The sequence below is a fragment of the Saccostrea cucullata genome, unplaced genomic scaffold (assembly GCF_032062105.1).
Source record: "Saccostrea cucullata isolate Sc308-1 unplaced genomic scaffold, CSIRO_AGI_Scuc_v1 ctg549, whole genome shotgun sequence".
In the NCBI taxonomy this organism is placed as follows: domain Eukaryota; kingdom Metazoa; phylum Mollusca; class Bivalvia; order Ostreida; family Ostreidae; genus Saccostrea; species Saccostrea cuccullata.
Genome location: NW_026925269.1, coordinates 40,001 through 64,411, shown reverse-complemented (window position 1 = coordinate 64,411; position 24,411 = coordinate 40,001). Strand labels below are relative to the sequence as shown.

At 31.2% G+C, this 24,411-nt stretch overlaps 1 protein-coding gene across 1 annotated transcript in view; it reads right to left on the bottom strand.

Moving 5' to 3' along the window:
• Positions 1-14,732: 14,732 nt before the first annotated feature.
• LOC134268473 (homeobox protein Hox-B7a-like) overlaps positions 14,733-24,411 on the bottom strand; it is a 12,449-nt gene continuing 2,770 nt past the window's right edge. The window contains exon 2 of the mRNA XM_062750729.1: positions 14,733-17,202. Within this exon, the coding sequence (XP_062606713.1) occupies positions 16,907-17,202 (296 nt within the window). The 3' untranslated portion in view covers positions 14,733-16,906. The remainder of the gene's footprint in view (positions 17,203-24,411) is intronic.

The following is a 24,411-nucleotide window of genomic DNA, read 5'->3' as shown; positions in this document are numbered from 1 at the left end:
TAATTCATCCATTGTTTGAATTTTGTCAGCATATATTCGAAATTATAATATTTGTAAATATCTATTAATAAAAGCAAGGAAAACGTTTAATTTAACAATTCTAACGAATCATTTTGGATAACTAGTTGAATATTAAATCCCAACGCAATCAGTGGAAAATCTCACCTTTTAATTTTGTAATATTATTTACATGTAATAGCTCATTGTGAGTTATTATGCATTTACAGATTTGTTTTTAAGTAAAAATTCAAAATAGAAATACGCATAAGGATGTGTTCCCCCGCAGATGAGTTCAGTTGGCTATAGTTGGATAAGTATGTCTCTAACATTCTTTTGTCCCTGTTACAATGTTTTTACTTGTAAATTATCTTATTCACCACATCTCTTATATTTAGCATGTTGCTGATTGTACTGTTTCTAAATCTGTATCTTTGCAACTTTTGCGCTATCACTGGAAACCGAAACAACAAAAATCAACGGTGAAAGATGAGAGACAGGCTTTAGCTTTGTTTTGTCTGCCTACCTTTTTCCAATCTTTCCGCATTATCGTCAAAATTTTCTGCCTCTAGTCACTAGTAAACGGTTGTGATTTTTATACCCTATCAAACTTGTTTCGACTAGTAACATGGCGGTTGACACATTTTAATTGGGTAGAATTTCAATTTACGGCGGCGAGGCATCACTCGGCAAATTTTTGCCAATTTAATGAGTTCATCTTGGCAGGTTTATGATGAAATGTTGGCATATAATAATTATTAAGTCGGAGATGGTATTTTTCTTGAAGAAGAAATTCTGCGGAACAGGATGTACATGTCAATTAAACGAAGATCACAATTAAAGGTTTTCAAAATGGGCTTTGGCCAGTCTTAATCACACCGACCGATTTTTTTTTCTTCGAGAGTTTATATGTATTTTCTACATTTTTGCATATTAAAATCTTAATTTCCAATAATTTTATTGGTTTCAAAATAGCCTTTGACCAGTCTTAGGATCCAGTTCTTTTATTTTATTTTGACGAAGAAATGTTTGCTGCGTTAATGCACACTTAAATCTAAATTTTTATTACGTAAGAACTCGTTTAATAATTTTCAAAAATAGAAGAATACCTGTATGGACAAATTAAAATAATAAAGACAACCAATTAGCTGCTTAAATAACTAAGCTTAACAAACTATCAAAAGAAAGCTTTTTTTCCTGAAATTTGGGTTATCCACAAAAAGAATAGGGAAGCATGTCTTAATAAATATCGAATTTTATTCTTTGGTGGGCGCAGTCGAATCATTTATGACTATTTATAAGATATAGAAGGGTGTTATTAATGATGGGATAATAAACGTATCTTAAAATAATGTGTGATTAATATACACTAATGTCTTAGATATGGTTTATAGCATGTTTGTCACCGCACAAGAGCTGCAGTAATCATAACTTTGAAAAAGACAGAAATTTGAATAGTTACCTACTTTGTTTTCTCCAATACAAGTGCACGTGCATGAATGTTATTTCCTGACGACACATCATAATAAAACGGTTTTTGAGTTCATTTAATAATTGTCATTTGATTGGCTATAGCTTAATAAAACAAAGGCAAATATGAGCAAAAATCTCATGTCAAGATATCATACATGTATACTGTTAATCACATATTTTGTTTTCGAGAAAAAAAATAATAGTTTTGTGCATTTTAAAAGAGTTCCATTGTTGAAGGAGTGTAGCTGCAGAATTGTAGCGTTATATTTTATATATAGGTCTATGATCATAACGTTAAAGATCCCGTAATGCAAAAAGGTGCAATTTACGGCGCATGATTTTTGTTGAGATTTTTTTTTTCACTTTTCAGCATTGGTCAACCAACTACCTTTCATTTCCTAGTTTTAGAAACATTCTTTAACCAATCTGTATATTTCATCCACCTCCAAGCCCTTTATCGGCGTTAAACAATATAAAATCAATCAAGCAATCCACGCCCTTTATAGTAGTCGTCTCTGTAAGCGATTATCTCGCTTTTCTGAAATCCAACAGACAATTCAAATTCAGCTTGTTGATCTCCTATAGATATATAAAACCATAACGCCACAGTTCCGCAGCTAGAAAGAGTTTTGAATTGTCAATCATTTGAAATTTTAAAATTTCATAGGTGACGCATATTCTTGGGTCTTTTATACCATGAAAAATGAAAATTAAATCACACAACGATAAGTGATATTAAAATGTATGATTATCTAACTTCAGTTATTTTCTTAATCTGGAATTTTTTTAATATGTTTTAATTACTGTGCAGTGTGTGCCTTCAATTTGACATTTTAGAACTATGATATACATGTATACGAGGCCTTTAATACTTTATGTACCTAAAAGAAGAAAACAACTTTCATTGTATTTTCAAAAGCTGACTCCTTTATTAAATCATTGCGTCATAATATAGGGATGCACTGCATGGACCGATAAAGCAGAGTTTTGAAACGCAGAAGGCAAATCAACACTAAGTAACTATCTGTATTTGTCATCATGCACGAAAGTTACATTTAAATTTAGAAATTTCAGAGCTGGGATCAGGTGCCTACGAGGAGTAAGCATCTACCAGTCACATCCACCGTGAGCCCTATTTATTTATCGGGTAAACGTAACTATAAGTAGTCAAAGACAATTCAGTGTAAAGACGGAGGTTTTCAAAGAAATTAAATTTATCTGCATGCGTGAGAGGATTTGTGTAACGACGGATCACTTTTCATTGATAATAAACATGTAAAATGCAGTTGTCGTCTTGACAGGATTATAAACAGCTGAATATAGCATCAAATATTGAACACGTAACTAAAATTGCACAACCCTGTGTTGTCTGAACACATGTCCAATCTAACGTGCATAAACAAAATAAGATTATCAGATTATAGACGAAATTTGTAGAGTTGTTCATTTGAAAGGTTGTAAAAGTGTGCATTTGTGTATATATCTCAGTAATAATTTCATATATTGAAATATACCCAAAGGGTTAATTTCATATGATTGTCAAGAATTTGAGCTATGTCCGAGAAAAGATTTCATTGCATAGCCTATTTTGCCATAGGTGTGTAGTATATGTTAACTTAATAAAAACCTTTAACTGCGTAGAAAACTTATGGGGTAAATATGTAAATTCATATGTTAAATTCATAAAAAAGGAATTTCTAGGATATCATAAACTTAAACTGATTTGTCAGATTTTATAACTATCAAAGTAATGATTTACGCAGCAAAAGCTGCACATGCGAAGAATACACGTGATCTATTTTGTTTTTCATTGAAACCACTTCCTACTTTACGAATATCATTAGCTATTTAAATTCTGATGAATTAACTCTCAGGTTAAACTTTTTGAATAAAATTAAATTGCATAAAAGATATACGCAGAACTCGGCTTAATTTTGTGTATTTGTTTGTTTTTTGGGTATGTTTTTTTTGTTCTTCATTTGCTTTGCTTTTTGGCTTTAAGATGATATTATTATATATTGTGTATGTGCATCATACGAGCAAGGTCAATAATAATTGTATCATTCTGTATGCGTCTTATTCTGAAATATACGTCGCAATCAAAGCAACTATGTTTAAAGTTGTGACTTTTGCTTCATATATATTTTTTTCGTTGCATTACATATTATTTTGTATGCTGATAGATAATATTTTTTAAACAAATAGATTCATTATAGGCATTATTTTGACGGAAATGCATGAGTGTGGTGTGCTCAAAGCTAGCAAAAAAATCAGTTAAACACAATAAATATACATCATTATCAAAGATTTTCAACATTTTTCTAAATAAAAAATTCGGACATTTTTTTCATTTTAAGTTCTCTGTGGTCACCTGCGGATATTATTTAAATACTTTGTGTGCACTATCATTATTGTCATTACAATATTTGATGTAAATTATTATTATTTTGACATTGCAGCAAATTGTCATTACAATATTTGATGTAAATTATTATTATTTTGACACTGCAGCTATAAAGTTCCAAAGTCAGCAGTCTTGCCTTTGCTTTGGGTGAACTAGACGCTTTATTCTGTCTTTGTAGCCGTATTCCTACCACCCTTACCTAGACTTGTATGTTTCACACAGTCATTCATGATCACAACAAATGAAGACAGATTGGTTGGTTTAGTTCTCATGTTTATTAATATAACGAAATTTCCAGAAAGATTTGAATTTGCATGAATATAAATGTTTTATATTTCTAGAATATTCTCCAATGAGGATTAATATATTAAATCTATGAAAAAATCGTACAACCTCCGATCTTCATTGTCTGGAATCTCGTAGGATCTGGTAACATTAATTGAAATGTGGACATTCTCAAATACAGTGCCATCAGAAACAATAGTTAAGCTGCAATGATCAAAGTCTCTGTTTCCTCGTTCGACTTTGTTATCGCCAAGCTCATCTTCTGATTAATACACATTATCACAATTTATTATTAGGATAAAGAATTGACTTGTATTTGCGTTTCGGAACTTCTTCTCAATATTTTAAAATTTGAGCTCTTCTACCATGCACATTATCATCAGTTTGACATGAAATTATGACCCAGTGTTTTAATATCCCTAACCAATCGTTTAGATTACGAAATGCGAATTTTGTCTGGCTATTTAAGAAATATGAATTCTTCGTTTTGAACTGGCCAACCTGCTGCCGACCCTTCAAGAAGTCTTGGATCCGCCGTCGTAGCTATCTAGTTCATTTACCACGAATTCTACAGCCACCATCATTGATTCATGTCTACAGGATTTGGAATGTATAGCGGAACACAGTCATTCTTTTTAAATAAAGAACAAATTTGTTAATGTGTTCATATTTTCTTTTGTTTTTATCTACATTATTGAAAATCTACGCTAGGTAATATTCTCCACTAACAAATATATTGGTATACTCGTAAAAAAAAATAAAATGCTAAGGAATATTTTTTAAAATGCGAGTAATTTGCAATTTTTCATTATTATGCATTCATGTTCTCTTTAGACATCACCTCAAGCAAAATGTAATGAAACGTAAATTAAAAAAAACTTGAGCGAAAACAATGTATTTGAGATCCTATTTTGTCATCAACTAAAAAGAGGAAAAGGTTTTCTTTTGCCATAGTTGTTTAAAACAACGTCAAAGATGAGATCTTGTAACTGGTTCCATACAAGCTATTTGAACTGAAAAATGTATGAGACGTCACAATATATTACCTTGTAAAATACATAGTTTAAGATACAGATGAAAAAACCTGTCATTTTATACCCTATTTTCAACTAAGAGGGTAAACTAGGACACAAGGCGTCATTAAGGCTTACTTGACATACATCTAAATGACTGTTTAAAAACATATGTGATTGAGCATGTGATATGTGGCATGTACATGGTTTATGTTTACTTTTTAAACGAATACCATGAGACATTAAACAAGATGTCATAATTTTCAACATACATTAAAGATATATGGTACAACCATTTTTTTAATCAAAATCTTTAAAAATCTTAAAATAAACAATTGTTTTTTCAAGTAAAATGAATAAATTTAACCGCATGGTTTTCAATTTTTACAATAAGAAATTTCAAGTAACAGCAAGTTATATAGATTCATAAGGATGACTGCAAAAAGATTGAAGCTTGAACAGTTAACATAGATCAATATTTTAGAAATTTATTATTTGCCTAATATCCATGCAAAATATGTCCCAAAATATATCAATTCAGGATTTTTTTTCTGTATTAACTGTCCTTAATTCACACAATTCTTCCATGTATTTTTAAAGAAAGTTACTAATTGTGTATAATAGACTACATGTATTTTAAGAAATGGATCCAACTATATAAAAAGTGTTTATTACCTTGCTAGCTGCATTACTTAAAAATTACATCAAAATGAATGAAAACAATGTATAAAGCGTCAAAACAAATATCTTAATCAATAACCCATGTTTAGAATAGTAGTTATGTTGTCCTTGCATGGTTCTTTCAAAGAAAACTAACCTTTTTGTCATAGAATATTCTACACAAACTAACAGAAAATCTGCCATAATCTTACAAATGTAATTCACTAAAATCAACATCTTGTAAAAGAAATAAATATGTGCATGGTTTTTTTTTTTCGGCACTTTCTAAAAAAAACAGTGTTAAAAGCATTTAAAATGAGTTTTCAAAAAATTAAATCAATGGTATCGAAATATGTGGGTTCCACCTTCAATAACGATATGATAGTGATATTGTATGTACAACTGTTTCTCATACCTCATAATAGAAGGCTCATAATTTTGATAAGATTACCCGAGCCGTTAACCTTACACCGTACCAAAATATTAATTGATTCAGTCGCCTTGTGCTACAACTTTGCAAGAAGTTGTGCAATTCAAACATTGTCTAATAACAAAAATCAAAACATTGAAAAATTCAAAATTTCAAAAATTTTCTAATATCAAAAAATTATTTTTTCCATAATATATGCCTTCGTAAAATCAAAGATTAGGATCTTTGACATCATCCTAATAATAAATGAAACTTAATTTTTATTTTTTTTGTGTTTGGTCATCAACAAAATTGTATATAATTATATAAGCACATTGAAATAGATTTAAAAGGATCCTGGGGTTCCTCATTGACATAATTTATCTCGTGCTTTGAGATCAGCTTCACCAACAAACTGTTGGAATGTCTATTGGCACAAATATTATTATAATTCATATAAAGCACAACCTTTTTTTATTTCTAGGAAACAGAAATAAAAAATATATATATATTTCATAAAAAGAAGAAAACCCGTGTTTTTATCAATTTTACATATATCGACGATTTATCAAATTAATAGTTATTCTTTTAATCTGTCGCTTCGACGTATCCCAGTGGGCTTATGATAAAAGACAAACCAGTGTCTGACAAATGAGGCAAACTACTGGCAAATAAATTGATGTTTCAAGGTTCTAAATAACCTCGTATAAAGTCATCTCAGTAAGATTTTGAATAAATTCTCTAGGTATTTATTTAAAACCTTTTATATGAGAAAAAATTAACACATACTGTGGCCTTCAACTTGACATTTTTCAACATAGCTGAATATACACTTTTCAATTAATATGTCCGTCTTTTGGGGGAAATCCCATAGAATCCTCACTGTAGCTTTCGTTGTTTCAGATTTGTGACTTTGTCATTTGACTAGAAAAAATCTTTTCATTTTGTGAACGCATGGCTATAAGATGGGGCTAGCCATGTATTGAAACGAAAAAATCAAACACAGTAGTGTTTGGGAGCATATACTGTAAACCAAGTATTATACGCGTGCGATAAATATCCGCGAGTTCCGCGAGTAACCTCTGCTCGCGGATATTTATCGTCGCGAACCAGTTGTTCATTTTCCCATGTTACGATTAGAGTTATTTGCCCTTTTTTGAATACCGATCCTGACGGTTCAATAAGTATTCACTGGTCGAAGAACTTTTGTGTTCTAAAAGCAGTTGAAATTTAATTGCAAACATTCAGAAAAAATATATAAACGAATGGCAGATCTAAAACTATTTGTCTAAAAATGATTAAAATGTCAATAAATATTTCAGCTTGTGTTATCATTGTTCATTATTGTCACAGACGAGTTAGAGATAGCCTGGTTAATTACGACTAATTATAGCCCAGTCCTGCGCCGTCCCAACCATTTATAATAATTGCCCTATGGCTATGTAGATCTTGTAAAGCGTCAATTATCCAATTAGCATGACGAACTTTTACACTTGAGAGTTTGAAATCAACTTTAATCTCCTCGATTTTTTACCCCGATTTTCATTCGAGCGTCGTGAATAATGCGTAAGAAGTATACTCATAGTAACATTTTACCTACTTCAGGTGCGGATATAAGATTTTAAATGGACGCAATGCACAGAATGTCTTGAATGATAATGCGTAAGCAGTAATCACGGTAGCATTTTACGTAGTTTATGGGCGGATATAAAATTTTAATTTGATACAAAAAAATACTTGTGGAAATAAAAAAAAAAATATGATCCCTTGTTCGCGGAAATAAATCGTCGCGGATTGGTTCTCTAGCGGTCAGTCGCGAATAAAAAATGACGCGTATAATAATTGGTTTACAGTAGAGGAGAAATGTTGTTGCTTTCCGTTTTGGTTGACCCCGCAAATGGAAACAGCTTTTGCAAATTTCTCATTGTACTATTAGTGACGTATTATCAATTAACAATTGCTATTTTCATACATGGACTCGATATATCCTAGTTAGGTTGCAATAAAAGATGCAGTACCACAGAGTCTGATATACCTGTTCATACTTGGAAATTTTACTAGGAAAGACGTTTATGGTAACCTAACGGCAAAGCGGATAAACATGATGATTTTATAAAACTTTTCAATGATAAACTCCCCTTACTAATATACCAATATATCACCTGCATATAGGGTAAATGTCTCATTACGAATGATGCCTGAAAGCTGGCAAACTATTGACAAAGAAGTTGATGTAACAAGAATATCAAGTCTCGTTTAAAGTAATAATTTTGCAAGTTCTTTGACTTATACAATGACCTTTTCAAAAATACAACTCATTATTTATACAAATGCTGACTGACAATTTCCATACGTATTGACTGGATATTATTTTCAAACTGAAATTTTCCTGATCATGACAAAGGCACACTCGGCGGGCGTGACTGGTCAGCAGGGGATGACAAAGGTAATCTGCGGGTGTGACTGTCAGCAGGGGACGCTCAGTGGGGCACCTGATCTCACATCTGATGTTTTAGAGGTCTGAAGTTCCTCTACTTATGATTTGTATTGTTTGTGTTTGTTCATGAGGTTGAATACTGTTCCATGTATCAATTTATCCTTTTACACATTTTCAGATCAGGAAATACACTATCTGTTTTATTTCATGTTGTTTCCTTATACAGAAAACATACTTGCTTAAAATAACATTTCAATATCAAAGATAATTTTGAATCGTTAATGAGCATTTAAAACAAAAATTAATATTCAGAATTTTTTTTTAGTTTTAGGGATATGTAACACAAACCCTTTTTCATAGATTTTTAGAACAAAAAAACTACATTGTGTATATATATTTAAAAACAAAATGTAAGTAATTCAGAATTAATGAAGAACTTACTATAGGAAAACATAGAATAGAAATTAATGTGGCAACAACTTTTTAGGCTTGAAGTGTATTAAATCGATTTATAAAAAATTAAAATTTCCTGTGTATTTAAAAATTACAATTTGGAAATGTTCGATCTAAAAATAATAAAATTAAGGATTCTGTAATTTTTATATAAAAAATGTGACGTGCTATCGTATCGAACATAAAAAAGTTGAAAAATAAAACTCTGTTTCTAGATTTCTACGTGATATTTCTTTACAAATTACTCATAGCACAATCTATTTTAGTGTAATGCTAATCTTCCTGTAAAGTAATAAATTGTCTTAGGACCTGTCGATGAATCAAATTTTTTATCTAATCCATTTACACATTTATTTTTTGTTTTTGAAATGAATGAATAAGGTGCATATATTAATGTTCCGAATTAACTAATCTCTACTCTAGCATGCACAAAACTGGAAAGGAATTTCATTGATAATTAAAAAAAAATGATCAAATAAAGCAATAAATCTTTTGTGGTTTGTTAAAGTGCACACACTGAAAACATAAATTTGTCACGTTGACCAGATTTGAAGTCATTTTCTTCCGTTCAGTTAGTCAATACATAATTTGACTATCTGTTTCCTCAACATTACCAGTCTCTGGTCAACTTTGACTTGTGACTGGTCATTTTGTTTATATTTACTGGCGGGAAGAAACAATAGCGTCGGTCGCCATTTTCCTCCCAGGAAAACACGAAGTGATGGTAAGTCATGTTTTGTTGTTTTCTTGTTTTAGACAAATAATTCTATAAAAAACTTATTCAAAAAATGTTCTACAGAGAAATAATGTTGTAATAAACAAAGTACTCGATATTTTTCCTCAATAATTGTTGTATTTTACATTATTATGATACATGTAGGTTAGGATGTGGGTTGATTGTGTTCAAGCAGATTTTTGCATATTCAATTAATGCAAACAGCTCAAATCGAACTTGGTCTAAAATTCAACGATTATTACATAGGTATTATTCTTTTACAACTCACAGTATGGCATGGACTCTCAACTACCACTGAATGGACAAACAAATCAAAATACAATGCATTGTTACGAATATAGACAAGATGAAAACCACATTAGGTACACGAAGATGTTACCATGAATAGAAGAAATAACGTAGGATTACACGTAATGATAGCTTATATTTTCAGTTTAATGGTGATTTACATAGAACTTGTTATTTTTTAACATTCTATTTTATAAAAGAAAATACAAATCGACTAGTCCCTTATGTACATGTACTAACTCTCCACTTACTATACTGGCCTGCTTCACCAAATATTATTCGTATTATTCCATTTTTTTATTTATAATACATGTATATGTTAAAGGCATTTAAAATAAAATCACAATGGTTTGTAGTTAACCCATTTCTGACGAAAACAGCCAAACAAGAAGAAAACAGAATTGATGATGATTTCATTCACTTGTGCCGTGCATTTAAAATAAAATCACAATGGTTTGTAGTTAACCCATTTCTGACGAAAACAGCCAAACAAGAAGAAAACAGAATTGATGATGATTTCATTCACTTGTGCCATGTTTGCTAAGGTAAACGTAATTTTTAGTCATTTTAATTAAACGACTAAAGGTACCCGTTATTTTCTTCTTAATACTGCATAAAAAGCTACAAGTATTTAACTAAATTTATATCTTGATTTCCTTTCAGTATAAATAAATTTTGTTTTTATATACTTTACTTTTGCCATCAAGCAACTTATATACGTAAATTTAGTAAATTATAAAGACTATTCTTCATTGCAGGACCTGTGAAAAAGAATTTGTAATGATCAAAGAAGAAAACAACCAGTAAATATATTCCTCTGAGGTAGGAAAACAAAGCAACAACTGAAAGGGTGCAACGAGAGACTGTTTCCTGAAGTTATTTCTTTGATTGATTAGAAATCATTTACAAACAGTAAAACTAATTTGCTTGAAAATATATAAATATCTATGTATGCTATATATGTAGGTGTCTGTCTCTTTTAAATTTTTACAATGTCTTTATCCAAATCTTATGTTTATTAAGATGATCAGTTTATTATTTGTGTTTATTTGGTGCATGAAATAACCATATTTATGAAATTTTATAATAAATAGTTCAAATTTTAGTTGTATAATTGTTATATTTTGTATTTGAAGGGCATTGATGCGTGATAATCAAAATGATTTGACGCGCATCGTCATCATGATTTCCAATATTGTCAAAATGCCTAGAAATATAACTAATTGACAGTCATTTTGATATGAAATGATAATCACTTTGAATATCGGAATCTATCATTATGACAAGAATACAGTCAAATAAAATCGTTATAGTGTACTCATGGTGACTTTCAATTAGTCAAGGTGGACTATCGAGTTAGTCAGTATGATTTTTCTCGAGTCGTCAAAATGAGCTCAACACATCGTCTAATTGACTAACTGCACCCTCATCTGGAGGACAATCAATCTGATTATTTTTTTAGGTCATGGTGACTAACTTAAATTTTCAGTGCAACTGCACTTTATTTACACTCCCGTCCTACGCATATCAAAAAGATATTAATAACGTAAAACAAATCAGTAGATTTTGTGTTCATATTTTCGGTCAATTCGCAAATGTGCAACCATCTTTCAATGGTTCCCTTTATACACAATATGGCTTTAAATTTTTTTTTCAAAAACTCTTAAAATAGTTCATATATCCTTAGGTAAGTTGTTTAAATTGTAGCGTACAGAGTTTTTAAACTACAGACTGTAGAAAGTATTGTCTTTATCTTTACTGTAGAAAAATTGAGTTTTTGGTTTATAAAATAAAGCATCCTTTGAGTTTTCTTAACAATATAAATACAATTCTGCTTTTTAAAAAATATTATTGTTTATAGTCTAGAATTTCGAAACTGCATATATTTTTTTTGGGGGGGGGGGGGGGGGGGATCTATGCTGTGGAAGAATTTTCATTTCTTTTGATTTCGTTATATTTTTCAGTAATTCCACACAATGAGATGAAGAAGAGTTAATATAAAACGGATGCTAGACTTCTTTGTTGAATCATTTGTGTACTCCTCCAAAAATCTGTTATAGTCCCGATGGACATTGTGCTGCTTTCTTGGCCTACATGGGTTTTTTTAATTCCTTTGAAGCAAAATGCGTATTTAAAAACAGAAAAAAAATGCCGTGTCTTCAACTTTACTTTAATTCAGATATATCGACGACTTTTTATCAATTAACAATTATAGTAATTTCCATGCCCGATAAACTTCGCTATATCCGTGAATTCGCTATATCCGTGTTCGTACACCCGCTGTGTGCTCCTTGTCATGGTTGGGAAATATCAGAAAAATCCGTCGTCAATTCTGTGTACAAATAATGGACTAACAATTAGTATGAAAAACGTCAGTCAGCATTTGTACTGAACATAGAATTTACGAAATAATGATTTTAAACGAGACCGCTGATATTCTTGATTCATCGAATTGTTTGTCAATAATTTACCTCGTTTTAGAAATTGTTCATACGTAGGGTATGCTCTTGCGTATCGAATCAACTGAGATATATATAAACTCCGTATGCAGGTGATAAAGGTATATTGCTGCATAAGAAAGGGATGTTGACGATTGTAAAGATGAAGTCTTCATGTTTATCATAGAGCTTGGTTGTAACATTACCACTATGTCTTTTTCAAGTAAAATATATAAATATGAAACAGATGTGTCAGACTCTGTGGTATCTTTTATCTCAAGCTCACCGGGATATTTCGTATCGACATAAGAATGGAAGTTATCATTGTTTATTGACAATATATATCTAAATGTCTAGTTGAAGGCCACAGCAAGTGTTTTTTTTTCCTTTCTCGTATAAGATTTTGGACAACTACTGCTTCATATTAATACAAAAATAAGTCTGCTAATGAAGGGGACGCAATCGGTACTCATGGGAATTCCAATAGATTGTCGGAAGACCTGGTCTCCAGAAATCACATAGATATTGTCAATCACAAACCCAAGCATCTTTTTTATGTCAACTTCCGGATACATGTGTGTACAGTCAGAATGTTTTTTAAAAAATAATTTTGCAAATAACAAAGGTAAGTAAATTTACAAGTTCCATTGTACTGAAAAAAAACAGCTGTCAATGATATCACAATTAAAGCCTGGACTTTAAATTATCATGTGGAATGTTTGTGTATAAAGTTGAAAAGTAGTAGGGTTTTAAGCTGATTTTGGTAAAACTTTGTGATTTCAATTTTTGTAAAAGTTCGTTGGAATTTTTAGGTATCTACATCTGATTTACACCACTTCTTGAATATATTGTTGCGTAGTACTCTTGAAGTTTCCCTTTTACTACTCTTTTATATTTTGAGGAGTTAAGAAAGAGGCTTGGTTGAGCATTAATTTTACTGGAACACACTATGATCTTTATTTGTAAGGATTTTAAGGATACATGTAATGAATCTTTTAGCAAATGTAACATGATCATTAGGTCGTATTAAGGCTGATTTGTTTCAGACTTAATTTAAGAGCTTTGGTTTTGTATTAAGTTTGAGTACTTGATCAATTGATATGTATGTCGGCCTCACGGCAGGTGTGACTGGTCTACAGTGGGGCTCTACTTCAAGGCAGCTGAGCACAGCTACATGTACAAAATTTCTAGGAGTTCGTTTGTAAGCACTGTATACACATTTGTACTGTTTGAATATTTAATGAAATCAATCACTGCTCGTTATCTGTACTACCTCCTTTTCATTTCGTCAAATGTTTCATAGTTTCTGTACATGTAGATTGGTCTCACCCAAATTAAATGAGTGTTGCCGTTGTTTGAATATATATTGTTTAACATCCCTCTCGATAATTTTTTTTACTTTTTTGGAGACGCTTTAACCTTTGTATACAGTTTATTGCATATTCTAATGAAGTTTAATTCACATTATGTTGTGTATGCAAAATTAACATTCCAGCTAAAATTTTTAAAATTGACCTAAAATATCACTGAAAATTTCCATTTACTGACCAATTTTATGATAATTCATTTTTTTTCTAGTTTTACAAAACAACATGTATTTAGAGAATTTTTTTTTTTACGTATCGCTTGAATTGAATAATTTTAAAGTCTATATATATATATATGGCAACACAGATCATAGACTGTTGTCTATGTTTACATATCAAGAACTCTCCCTTTGATGTCCATGATTGGAGGTCAATGTTTATGCAGTTGTAAGTTGCTGTTTATTTTCTGTTTAAAAAGTAATATAGTTATATTTCAATATATAATTAAAAGAAAACTTGTCAGAAACTAAAATTTCAAGTCAACAGTTGTATTAAGTGTATACATGTATTATTAACTTTTTCATTAGCGTTCCTTACAGACAAACATGAAAGCAAAGCATTTTTTTCAGTTGACCCTTAAATCCAAGAGTACATGAAAGAAAATATATATTATTTGTAGTAATTAAAAAAATCTTACGAAGTGAAAGTTTTTAATGTTTCGTTTTATAAAGTTATCTATATATCATTCTAAAACGTCTGTCTGTGCAGACCTCTTCTTACCAAGCTGCTCAAGCATTTGCCACCAGAAGAAAAGCAGAAAGAAAAACTCAAATTTAAATTATAACAACATTTTATTGCAGTTCTCGTTCTGACTGTGCCAATATTTTGACACAAGCACATAGTTTATGTCACATAAAACATATTTCTTTCATACAACATCAAGACTTGTAACATATATAATCATAACATAATAATGGCTCGAAATAGTTCTCGTTTTTTTTGCAAATTCTCGTTCACATATATAAGGCATTGTAAAAAAAAGAAAAGAAAAGAAAATAAACATATATATGAGCAATTTTTGCAGAATGAAAAGAGGGGTAAAAAGCAATGATAGTCAATATATTATAAAATTGATATAATGAGGAAATAATCTGAAATATCGTGATTTTTACAGTCGATAAAAACGTCTGGAATCACACAACTGTCGATATATTTGTTATTAATGAAAGATATGCTGTATCATTATAATAATAATTTATCGTCTGTCAATGCTGTCCAGAAGATAGACACATTTCCAGTAATTTGGTCAAGTGACCAGACCTTATATGACTTTGTCTTGGTCGAACCAAACCAAAGGCAATAGACTATAATTAACCAAACTATCATTAAAACTGTCTGGTTAAAGCAACTCACAAATCAGTGATAATTGTGTTGTCTTTCATGTAAAAAACCATCGCCATTTTGCATAGGTTACTTACAGGTGAAACTGAACTAATAAAATTATCCTATAAAATTATCAACTACATGAATGTTCTAAGAAAAAAAGTATGTGTATACTGAATGCCTATTCAACAAAAACAAATTTTTGGCGTAAATCTAGAGGTATGTGTAATAAATTTGACCAGACATCTATGTGTTCATCATTAAATGATCAGGAATTTTGATGCTCTCTGATTATAATGGTCTTGACGCCCTTTTCCTGACCTGTATACATAAGAGTTCACCTCAAACGAAGTTCCCGGAGGTTTAATCGGGATTTCCCTCTTTATCAAACTTGGATTTTTGTTTACATTTGTCCACCAATCAAATTGCGCGCTACAAAGTTTTTGTCGATGTGAAATATATGAAGATAACAAGTATTTGAGCCCAAGAGTCCATTATACATTACAAAATAGGAACGAAGCAAACACGGACCACCAAACTACTCATAGGAGATGGGATCGTGTGCCATGAAGAAGTGAGAATCCCCGGCCGACCGGTCACACCACAGTAAGCTCCTTGTCATGTAAACATGGGAGACGCCAGTAACGAAAGGGCAAAACTCCTTTTTTTAAATAGTTGTGTATAAATTAATAAATATTTTTTTAACTTTTAAACAGGCTGTTAAAATATAATCAAAATGAGTTTTTTGACACTATATTTTGAGTGCTTGCACTTGCTAGTTACAAGACCTAAAGTGTCCGAAATGTAAAATTCCTGATCATTTAATAAAATGGTCAATGACTTTTAAATTCGGTCTTCTCGTGACTATACGAACATGGTCAGGTATTGGTTAACCTCGGCCTCTGGACTAGGTCAACCAATACCTGACCAGGTCCGTATAGACACGAGCAGACCTCGTCAAAAAGTCAACAATTGTATAGTATTTCTTATATAATTGTACTCGTAAATTTTGTATATTAACTGTAAATTACCCATTTATCATTCAGAAATAAACGCTTACATTTAACAATACACTTGAGAAGACAAAACATGTTGATATAAGAAATATACATCCGAATATGTAATATATAAATGTATGTAAATTATAAAACAGAAAAGATTTTACCCATCATGTATCTCTAATAAAAAAAAACTAAAATTATTGTAAACAGCACATGTAGGACACTATGAACTGGGGCAAATGATATATTAAATATATATCCGAATATATAATACATGTACATAAATGTAACTAAACAGATAAAATTTAAAAAAAAAATGACGTCATAGCTTGTAAATCTCCTTCTCGTTAAGACTGGATAATTTTGTTGTCTTTCGACTTTTTCTCGTTTTAAAAGCGGGATTGAAAAATACTCACATTTTAACTTTCATCAAAAGTCATCTTAGTTCATTTTAATACCTTCTTATTTATTTCTCCAAGTTGTCCTTTTCTGTTGGGAGTTTTTAGAATATCGCTGCCATATTCCTTCATAAAGTTTGCTTGCATTTTAAAACTCGCGGACCATTTTAACACACAATGATATAGGAGAGGTAGCTACCCTTAATAGGAACACATAACTTATGTCAACTCTTGCTGGTTTCGCTAGGCGAGGGCGGATCTGGGGTCACTCTGGTTTTAGGTTCCGGCACACGACTTTGTTCATTCAATTCCTTTATGGCTTGAAGTTCTTTTTTCTCCTTCATTCGTCTATTTTGAAACCAAATTTTGATTTGTCTTTCCGTCAAACACAACATATGAGATAGTTCTATTCTTCTCCTTCTAGTGAGATATCTATTGAATTTGAATTCCTTCTCGAGTTCTAGGGTCTGAAATCGGGTGTAGGTCTGTCGTCCTCTGCGGCGTTGATTGGAGTTTGGACCTGCAATTAAACAATGATCTCATTATTTTTCTGATTATTGTTAAAGGATCACTTCATTATAAATAGGGATCTGACCTATAGGACCGGGCTTGGTTTTATTCTCTACAAAAAGCTTGTCGATTTCCGTTCTGAATAATGACATTAGGCTGAATGCATATAACAATTTGTTTTTCTTAAATCTTTATTTCAGTGAGTAGAGATAGGGGGAACCCCCTTTTTATTTTTAATTTTCTGAGATTGTTATCTCCAAATGTAATAGGCCTAATTGATATTTGTCTTTACTTCTCACTGTGCATAAAGGTAATGTCTTCTGTCTCTGAAATTCTATTCTTTATGTCTAGGCTATTTATCCGTGGATATAATGAAAACTTGTCATTAATGTGTGCAAATTATAAAGGCCTAAATGAAATCAAAGGAAGTGCATTTACTGAAATATGTAGTCAAAATTAACGTGATTAAATTCAAAGGAATATATACAATTGAAATTCATCGCTGCTCAATGCTGCCAAGAATACCCGTATCGAGTAACACACAGTGAGTTATTCTTATCCTCGGAGAAAGTGTGCTTATGCTGAGGTTCGTTCCACCTGACTGACAACTGTACATTGGATTGTTACGATTTGATATCTCTTTAGTGTTTCTTATATCAAGAATGAGCATACACAAGGTTTAGAAAATTGAAGGAAAAATACACAAGTCTATAAAAAAATTAAAATAGTCTTTGAAAAGGCGAAGTTTAAAACTTTATTTAAGTGTTGTACCAGGTGGATTCGAACCCCTGACTTTAAAAAGAGTGTATCCAAGGTATAAAAGTCAGCGCATATATCAACTGAGCTAGTCTGATTATTAGACTGAAATAGCATAAATTTAAAGCAGATTATGAAAATCTGGTTTCCTTATTTTTTGTAGGTTTTTTGTGAATTTCGACCCCAGGGCAGGGGTGCCCCTAAAAAAATCTTATCTTAAATTATTCCTTACATCCTAACCTATCAAAATATCACAAATTTATTTAGGGGCAGGCCTGCCCTGATGGACTTCAAGGCCAAAATTCATGCAAAAATCAAGACTTTAAAGGACAAAATGGTGTTTCGATCAACTTTGGAGATTTATTGTAAAGTTGTAAATAATAAATTTTAGGTATAAAATACAAATTTAAAAAAATTAGACATATGTACGGTAGAAAACAACAAATGAAGATAGATTTTTTTTTTGTAATTATTTTTAGGCGAAATGATCTAGGGAGGAAAATTCATGGATTTTTACAACTTCACTATCTTATTTTACACATGAAACGGGCTTTAATTTCCGATGTTTGTATATTGTTTTGCGTGATTTAAATGGTCTTTTGTGTGTTTACAAAGTGTTTATAGAATTTGGCGCCTTTCGACGAAAAACCCTCTTCACTATAGCAGTACAAGCTATTCATAGTATCAAATTATCTGCTCTTAAATTCGAGAACTTGTGCATGTGTCTTTGCGAAAAATAATACGTCTGAAATCACATCAAAAACTCAATTGACTTCCTTTGGATTGGTGTGAAGTTTTGGTATCAATGATTTCAATAACACAACTGTGCTTTTACAATGGAATATTCAATGTATAACGGGGTAATTGATCCTGCTTTTTCTGGGTCCAATAAGTAACTATCGGTGGTCTGTTGGGACCGTGTCAGGGTACCAGTCCGCGATATCAGCCGTGATCCCCACATTAACAGAAAATGTCCGCTTAGCGATTAGCCCGGGGATCAATCGTTAAGACGTGCATCGGTTTACGATAATATTGTTCAACAGAATAAAGGTTTGGATTGTCCTCTCAAGATAGGTTATTTATTAACTTATCAAAGCTGTCGCTATATACCTATTGCAGAATTTCAATCCAGATTGTTGAGATAATTTGAGTAAATTGTGAAAATAATAAGCAATATTAGCGAGAATTATTTGACAACTTAATCCCTGGCTCCAAAGACATTAACTCTTCAAAGAGTCAGTAGTCTTTGTGGCATGTAAAATAGAATGCTTTGAATTTTTACCAACACCACCAAATTTTGTACTGTTAAGTAAAGTTTGATATGTAAACGAGAGTATTCAAAGCAAACCAATAAATAAATATGAATTGTGTCAAATAGCTTGGAATATTTGACATACATGTACTGAAAAGATTTGAATTTTCTTAATTGTTAACAAATAGATATAAACTGTCCAGAAAACGTGCAAAGCATTTAAGTATTTAAGCGGGAAATGTACGTAACTAATAACACATACATGTATAGTTAGGAATTCTATAGTACAATTTAGTTACTATGGATTGGATGAAATATTATCTCAATAAATCTTTTCCACACGGTTAAGTTGTTAAATGAAACTCGCTTCCCCATCAATTCCACGTTTGCGCGTCTGTAAATCGAGGAACAAAAAATATTAAGCGAGTGTGCGGTAAATGGGTTTTACGAGCTATAAATAATACACTATCATAAAAGTTTTCCATTTAGATAATGTGTTTAATGTTTTTTGTATTATATTGAGCACTCTGTTTTATGAATAAATCAAATTGCAACATTATTCATTTATTTTCTGCCAAATTTTACACACTTCCCATGTCTGGTCTCAGAAACACAATCATGCAGAGGTGCTTTGCTTTCAACCGTGGAAGTGTGGAAGTCACACCCGATGTTGATATACATTTTGCATGGGAAACTAATAGGAAAGTCACACAGAAGTTTGTAGTTCTAGCGGTGAGAACACCATAACTTACAAGACTGTGGTCTGGCATTATATAAATCTCTGAGAAACCTCAATCAGATGAAATAAATGCATTTGCTACAATCTGATCCCCTCCAACAAACGTTATCTGACTTGCTAGCAAACTTGGACTATTCGGCACAATTGTTTCATTTTAAGTATCTGAAGGGGATAGTATGAAAGTAGCATGCCTCTTTCTTAAAAGCCGAAAACAACTTTGCAAAATTCCTGGAAGATAGATCTTGGAGATCTTCTGAAGAGTTTCTGTGAAGTATTCCTATAATCTCCAGCATAGAATAAATGGGAATACCTATGTGAAAATGTTTGTGTGCTAGGTACTTCTAATGGGCCATTAGTGGAATCTTGCTTGTAGGTTAATGTTTCTGAGGAATCGTCTTAGGTCAAATCCTCAGTTGGGAACACACAATGGGAGGTCAGATTCCAAAACCTTCGTTATTAAAAATTACTAAAAATTATAGCTTCTCTGTCCAATTATTAAGGAAAGACAAGATCAACATATTTTTAAAGTTATGTAGTTGGAGGTGAATGCTTGAACCAAACGCAACACGTAAGATGGAGGAGGTTTGCGTGTTGAGTAGTCGTGACAAAAGTCATATTTCTTCATAAACCAGGAGTAAAGTGTAACCAAACTAGCTACAGAAATCACACCAACACTTTAAATTCAGATCAACTTTTCATATCAAACGTTGAGTTTGTCAGCCGTTGAAATGGCGAATAAACTCGATCTACACGCCTGATCAGACAAAGCTTAAAACTTTATTTATGTCCTCACAAAAGGAAACGCTAGTAGTCAAGTAACAATCAAGGTGTGCTTCGAGCCCGCGCACCTAGACCTTTCGCGCAACAAGGCTAATTATCCGTGAATATCGATCTACCTATATGTCATCTGCTATAGTGTGTATTCAACCTTTCCTTGCACTCATTATAATGTGATAATTACAGAGTATGTTCATCAAAATATGCACCAGGTGCACATTTCATTTAAAGAATAATAATCTTATATTGGGTTATAGAGATCAAACAGTTTTAAACATCCATCAATATTGATATCGATGTATTTAAACTATGCATGTAAGTATTATGATCACATTTTTAAACAACCTGAAACAGATTTATTGGAATTCATACACAACACTGGTTTTATGTTCTTATTATACATGATTAATTTCTAAGTATATTTTAAGCAACTTAATGTCAACCCTTGTCTTCCCGCGAAAAGGATGAGTAACTGCAAGTTTCAGACAGATTTTAATTATGGCTATGGTATAAGATTTAATACCAGAGTAGCACATGGAAGTAACAATATTTCATTGAAAATTTCTTGACACCAACCGCGGCATTGGAACTTTTATTATTAATTCTAAAATGATATTTTATTTTCCATAGTTTCATTTTTATAATTCCCTTTTTCCTTTCTTGTTTTGTATTTTGTGTTTCCTATGATTATTTGCTCGTATCGTTGTTTCTTTTGGGTTTTTTGTGTGTTTTGTGTGAGTTTATTTCATTTCATTTATTTTTTTTCTCTTTTGATTTTTCTTTTTCTTGTTTCTTGTTAATGATCAAGATTTACGAAGAATTATATACACTTACAATCGTCTATATGTTCATTTACTAATACTGATTTTTAGGTATAAGAAACAAAGAATGTGTAAACAATAGCGTTGTTTAATATATTTATTCAACGACTGTTCTATTGAGGAAAAACGTTTGGAAAAGGAATAATTATTTAAGGGCCCTGTAACGCCGACATCGCAACAAAAAGGCTTGTTCTGTACTCCACCCTACACCTGCACTGTTGTCATGGAAACGTTTATCATATTTAATTTTAGGAAATTTTGATTGAAGCAATGAATTATTTTGACCATTGTCACGACGTAATTTTCAAGAACTCAAAACTTCAAATTTGTGCTTTGTCCGTGACATCATTTAATACTTTGCAGAAGTAATGTAGCTAATGAATTCGAAACACATTCTTTCTATGCTTTCTCATTTCAGACTGAATCATCCTTAAATTATAACTAAAGTAAAAGTTGAAAGTAAAAGAATATTTTTCATTAATAAAATAAGCATATTATACATTTATTTCAACCAACCCCCTCCACTAAAAGTGGCATGACATGCAACTAGGTATTTTTCCCATTTATTGCCTTTTTACTTTATATAGAGCTAAGTATTTATCCCATTATTTGTTTTATCCGTTACTGATTTTTAACAAATTATATGGTGTGAATCATTTTATGTTACACGACCACAGTAAGACAATACTATTTCTTACGAACTGTGAAGAATTCAAGTATATTTAAAAGTGTTTCCAGCCTCATTAAATTTCTCAAAATTACATCTTCAATGTTATCAAATTTGTTGACATTTAGTCACTTGGTGTTAAGTGAATCGTAATTAATGCAGAAATAGGTTGAATAATCATAGGCATCCCTTTGTCCCGTCGTATTGCAAACACGTGGAATAAAGTTTAGTAGATCGATTTTCTTGTTTATTTCCGGATTTCAAAACAAAATTATTCATGTAGATTTATTTCTTCAATACTTTTTTTCTTACTCTCTACTTCCTTGTCTTTAATATGTAAAAAAAAATAGTTTCAATTAATTTTATAATTTTCTCTCAGCGGAAATTTAAAAAAACGAAACGTTTTGTCAAATGCTCAGTCCAAAAATTTTTAGGTCTGTAAAGTCTATGTATTTTAGGACACGTAACAGAAATACGGAATAAGAATGGTCAAGACTGGATGTTGTCGGACAAATAAACTGCTATGTACGGCATCCTGGATAATCGTTTTTTTTTTTCGTTCCAGATTTGTATATAATTTATTTTTATAGGATATGAGCAATTTTTACATTACCCAATATGAAGGAATACTTGCCATTATTCCGTGGAAATATGTTAATTACGGTAAAGTGCAGAAAAGCAAAATGTTCTAATTTTGTATGACTGGAAATATGGGTTGTTCAAGACAACGGGCGTAGCTGAGACAACTCTTGTCTGCGGTTTTAACCTTCTTGTATTTGTTACAAAAATTATATAAACAGCAATTTGACATGATGTCCTGAGACATTCCAAAATCTAGGACCACCGGTTTTATTCGTTAAAATCTGAATCAGAAGTCATTCTGACCAGTTTTGATTTTTAAATTGCGAATTTTAGATTTTAATATCATCTGAAACTTTGGTCCTAAATGAAGCATTCGGGATTAAAATATTACAAGAACAATAATTTCAAATTCTCTGTGACAAAACAAACACCTGTACAGAATAATCAAAATCGACAGATTTTTTTTCCTTAAATATTATTGAATTTATTAATGACTATGTACGGCTCTGACAAATATTTCTAACTTGCTGAGCAGTAAACTCAATAGAAATTAAATCTAAATATACCGCGTATATGTTTTAATCTAATTTATTTTTCAAATATGATATTAGCATATTCAGTGAGCGAAATATGAATTTTATTTATACTATCTATACATCCATGCATAAATTTACAATGATGAACTAAGACGAAGCCTTAAATATACATATTTATATCAACAATAATTTCCAGCTATATACTTAACGAAATATGATTAGGTTAAATCAATCTTAATTTTATGCAATTTCATTCGTCTTTTAATCGTTTTTCGCTTTTTCTTCAAATAAAATGAGGAGAATAGACTTACAAACTTTTAAAATTTAGTTGAAAGTAAAAATGTTCTAATGAATATGCAAACTTTATACGGCTTATCAAGGACTCAGAATTACTAAATATTAGATATTAAAATCTACTAGTATTTTATAAATTGGAAATTTTCATATATCAGGTCAAAGGACGTTTATAAAAATACAAAAATGTAAAACAAAGCATGAAATTTTATTACAAAAATGTATACTTATAACAAAGGATTATTCTCTGTACAATAATTCATATAAAGGAATTTTTTCATTTTGTAAAACATTGTAAAATCAAAATAAAATGCATGAACCGTTGTTTAAGATTAATTTTTCCTTTTCATTCCTTTTATTTATTTATTTATTTATTTGTTTATTTATTTATTTATTCGTCCATTCATTTACCTAGGCCTGAAAGTAATTTTACACCCTGTGCTAATAGTGGACACTACATCGGTTATCAAGTACAAGAAATGTTTTTAGAAGGTCAAAGAGATTTTTCACTTTTGGGACAAGTTGCGCTGGCTTCGTCCGTTTTATTATTCTAAGTTGTCATTTATCCACGGGTTATTCAACACCTGCATACGGTAAAATGTGTCAATCAACTGACCAAAACAAATAGGTCGACTGACAGCACAACGGTCAATAGTTTAAGGGACTTTTTGAGCCAAAATATATGTACACCAACGTCCTAACGAGTGACGGTATAACGTAAGTACACGATCTACTTTACATTAAGACGTTGTGAGATTTTCTCCACTCAACTCGATAACTAGTCATTATTATTGA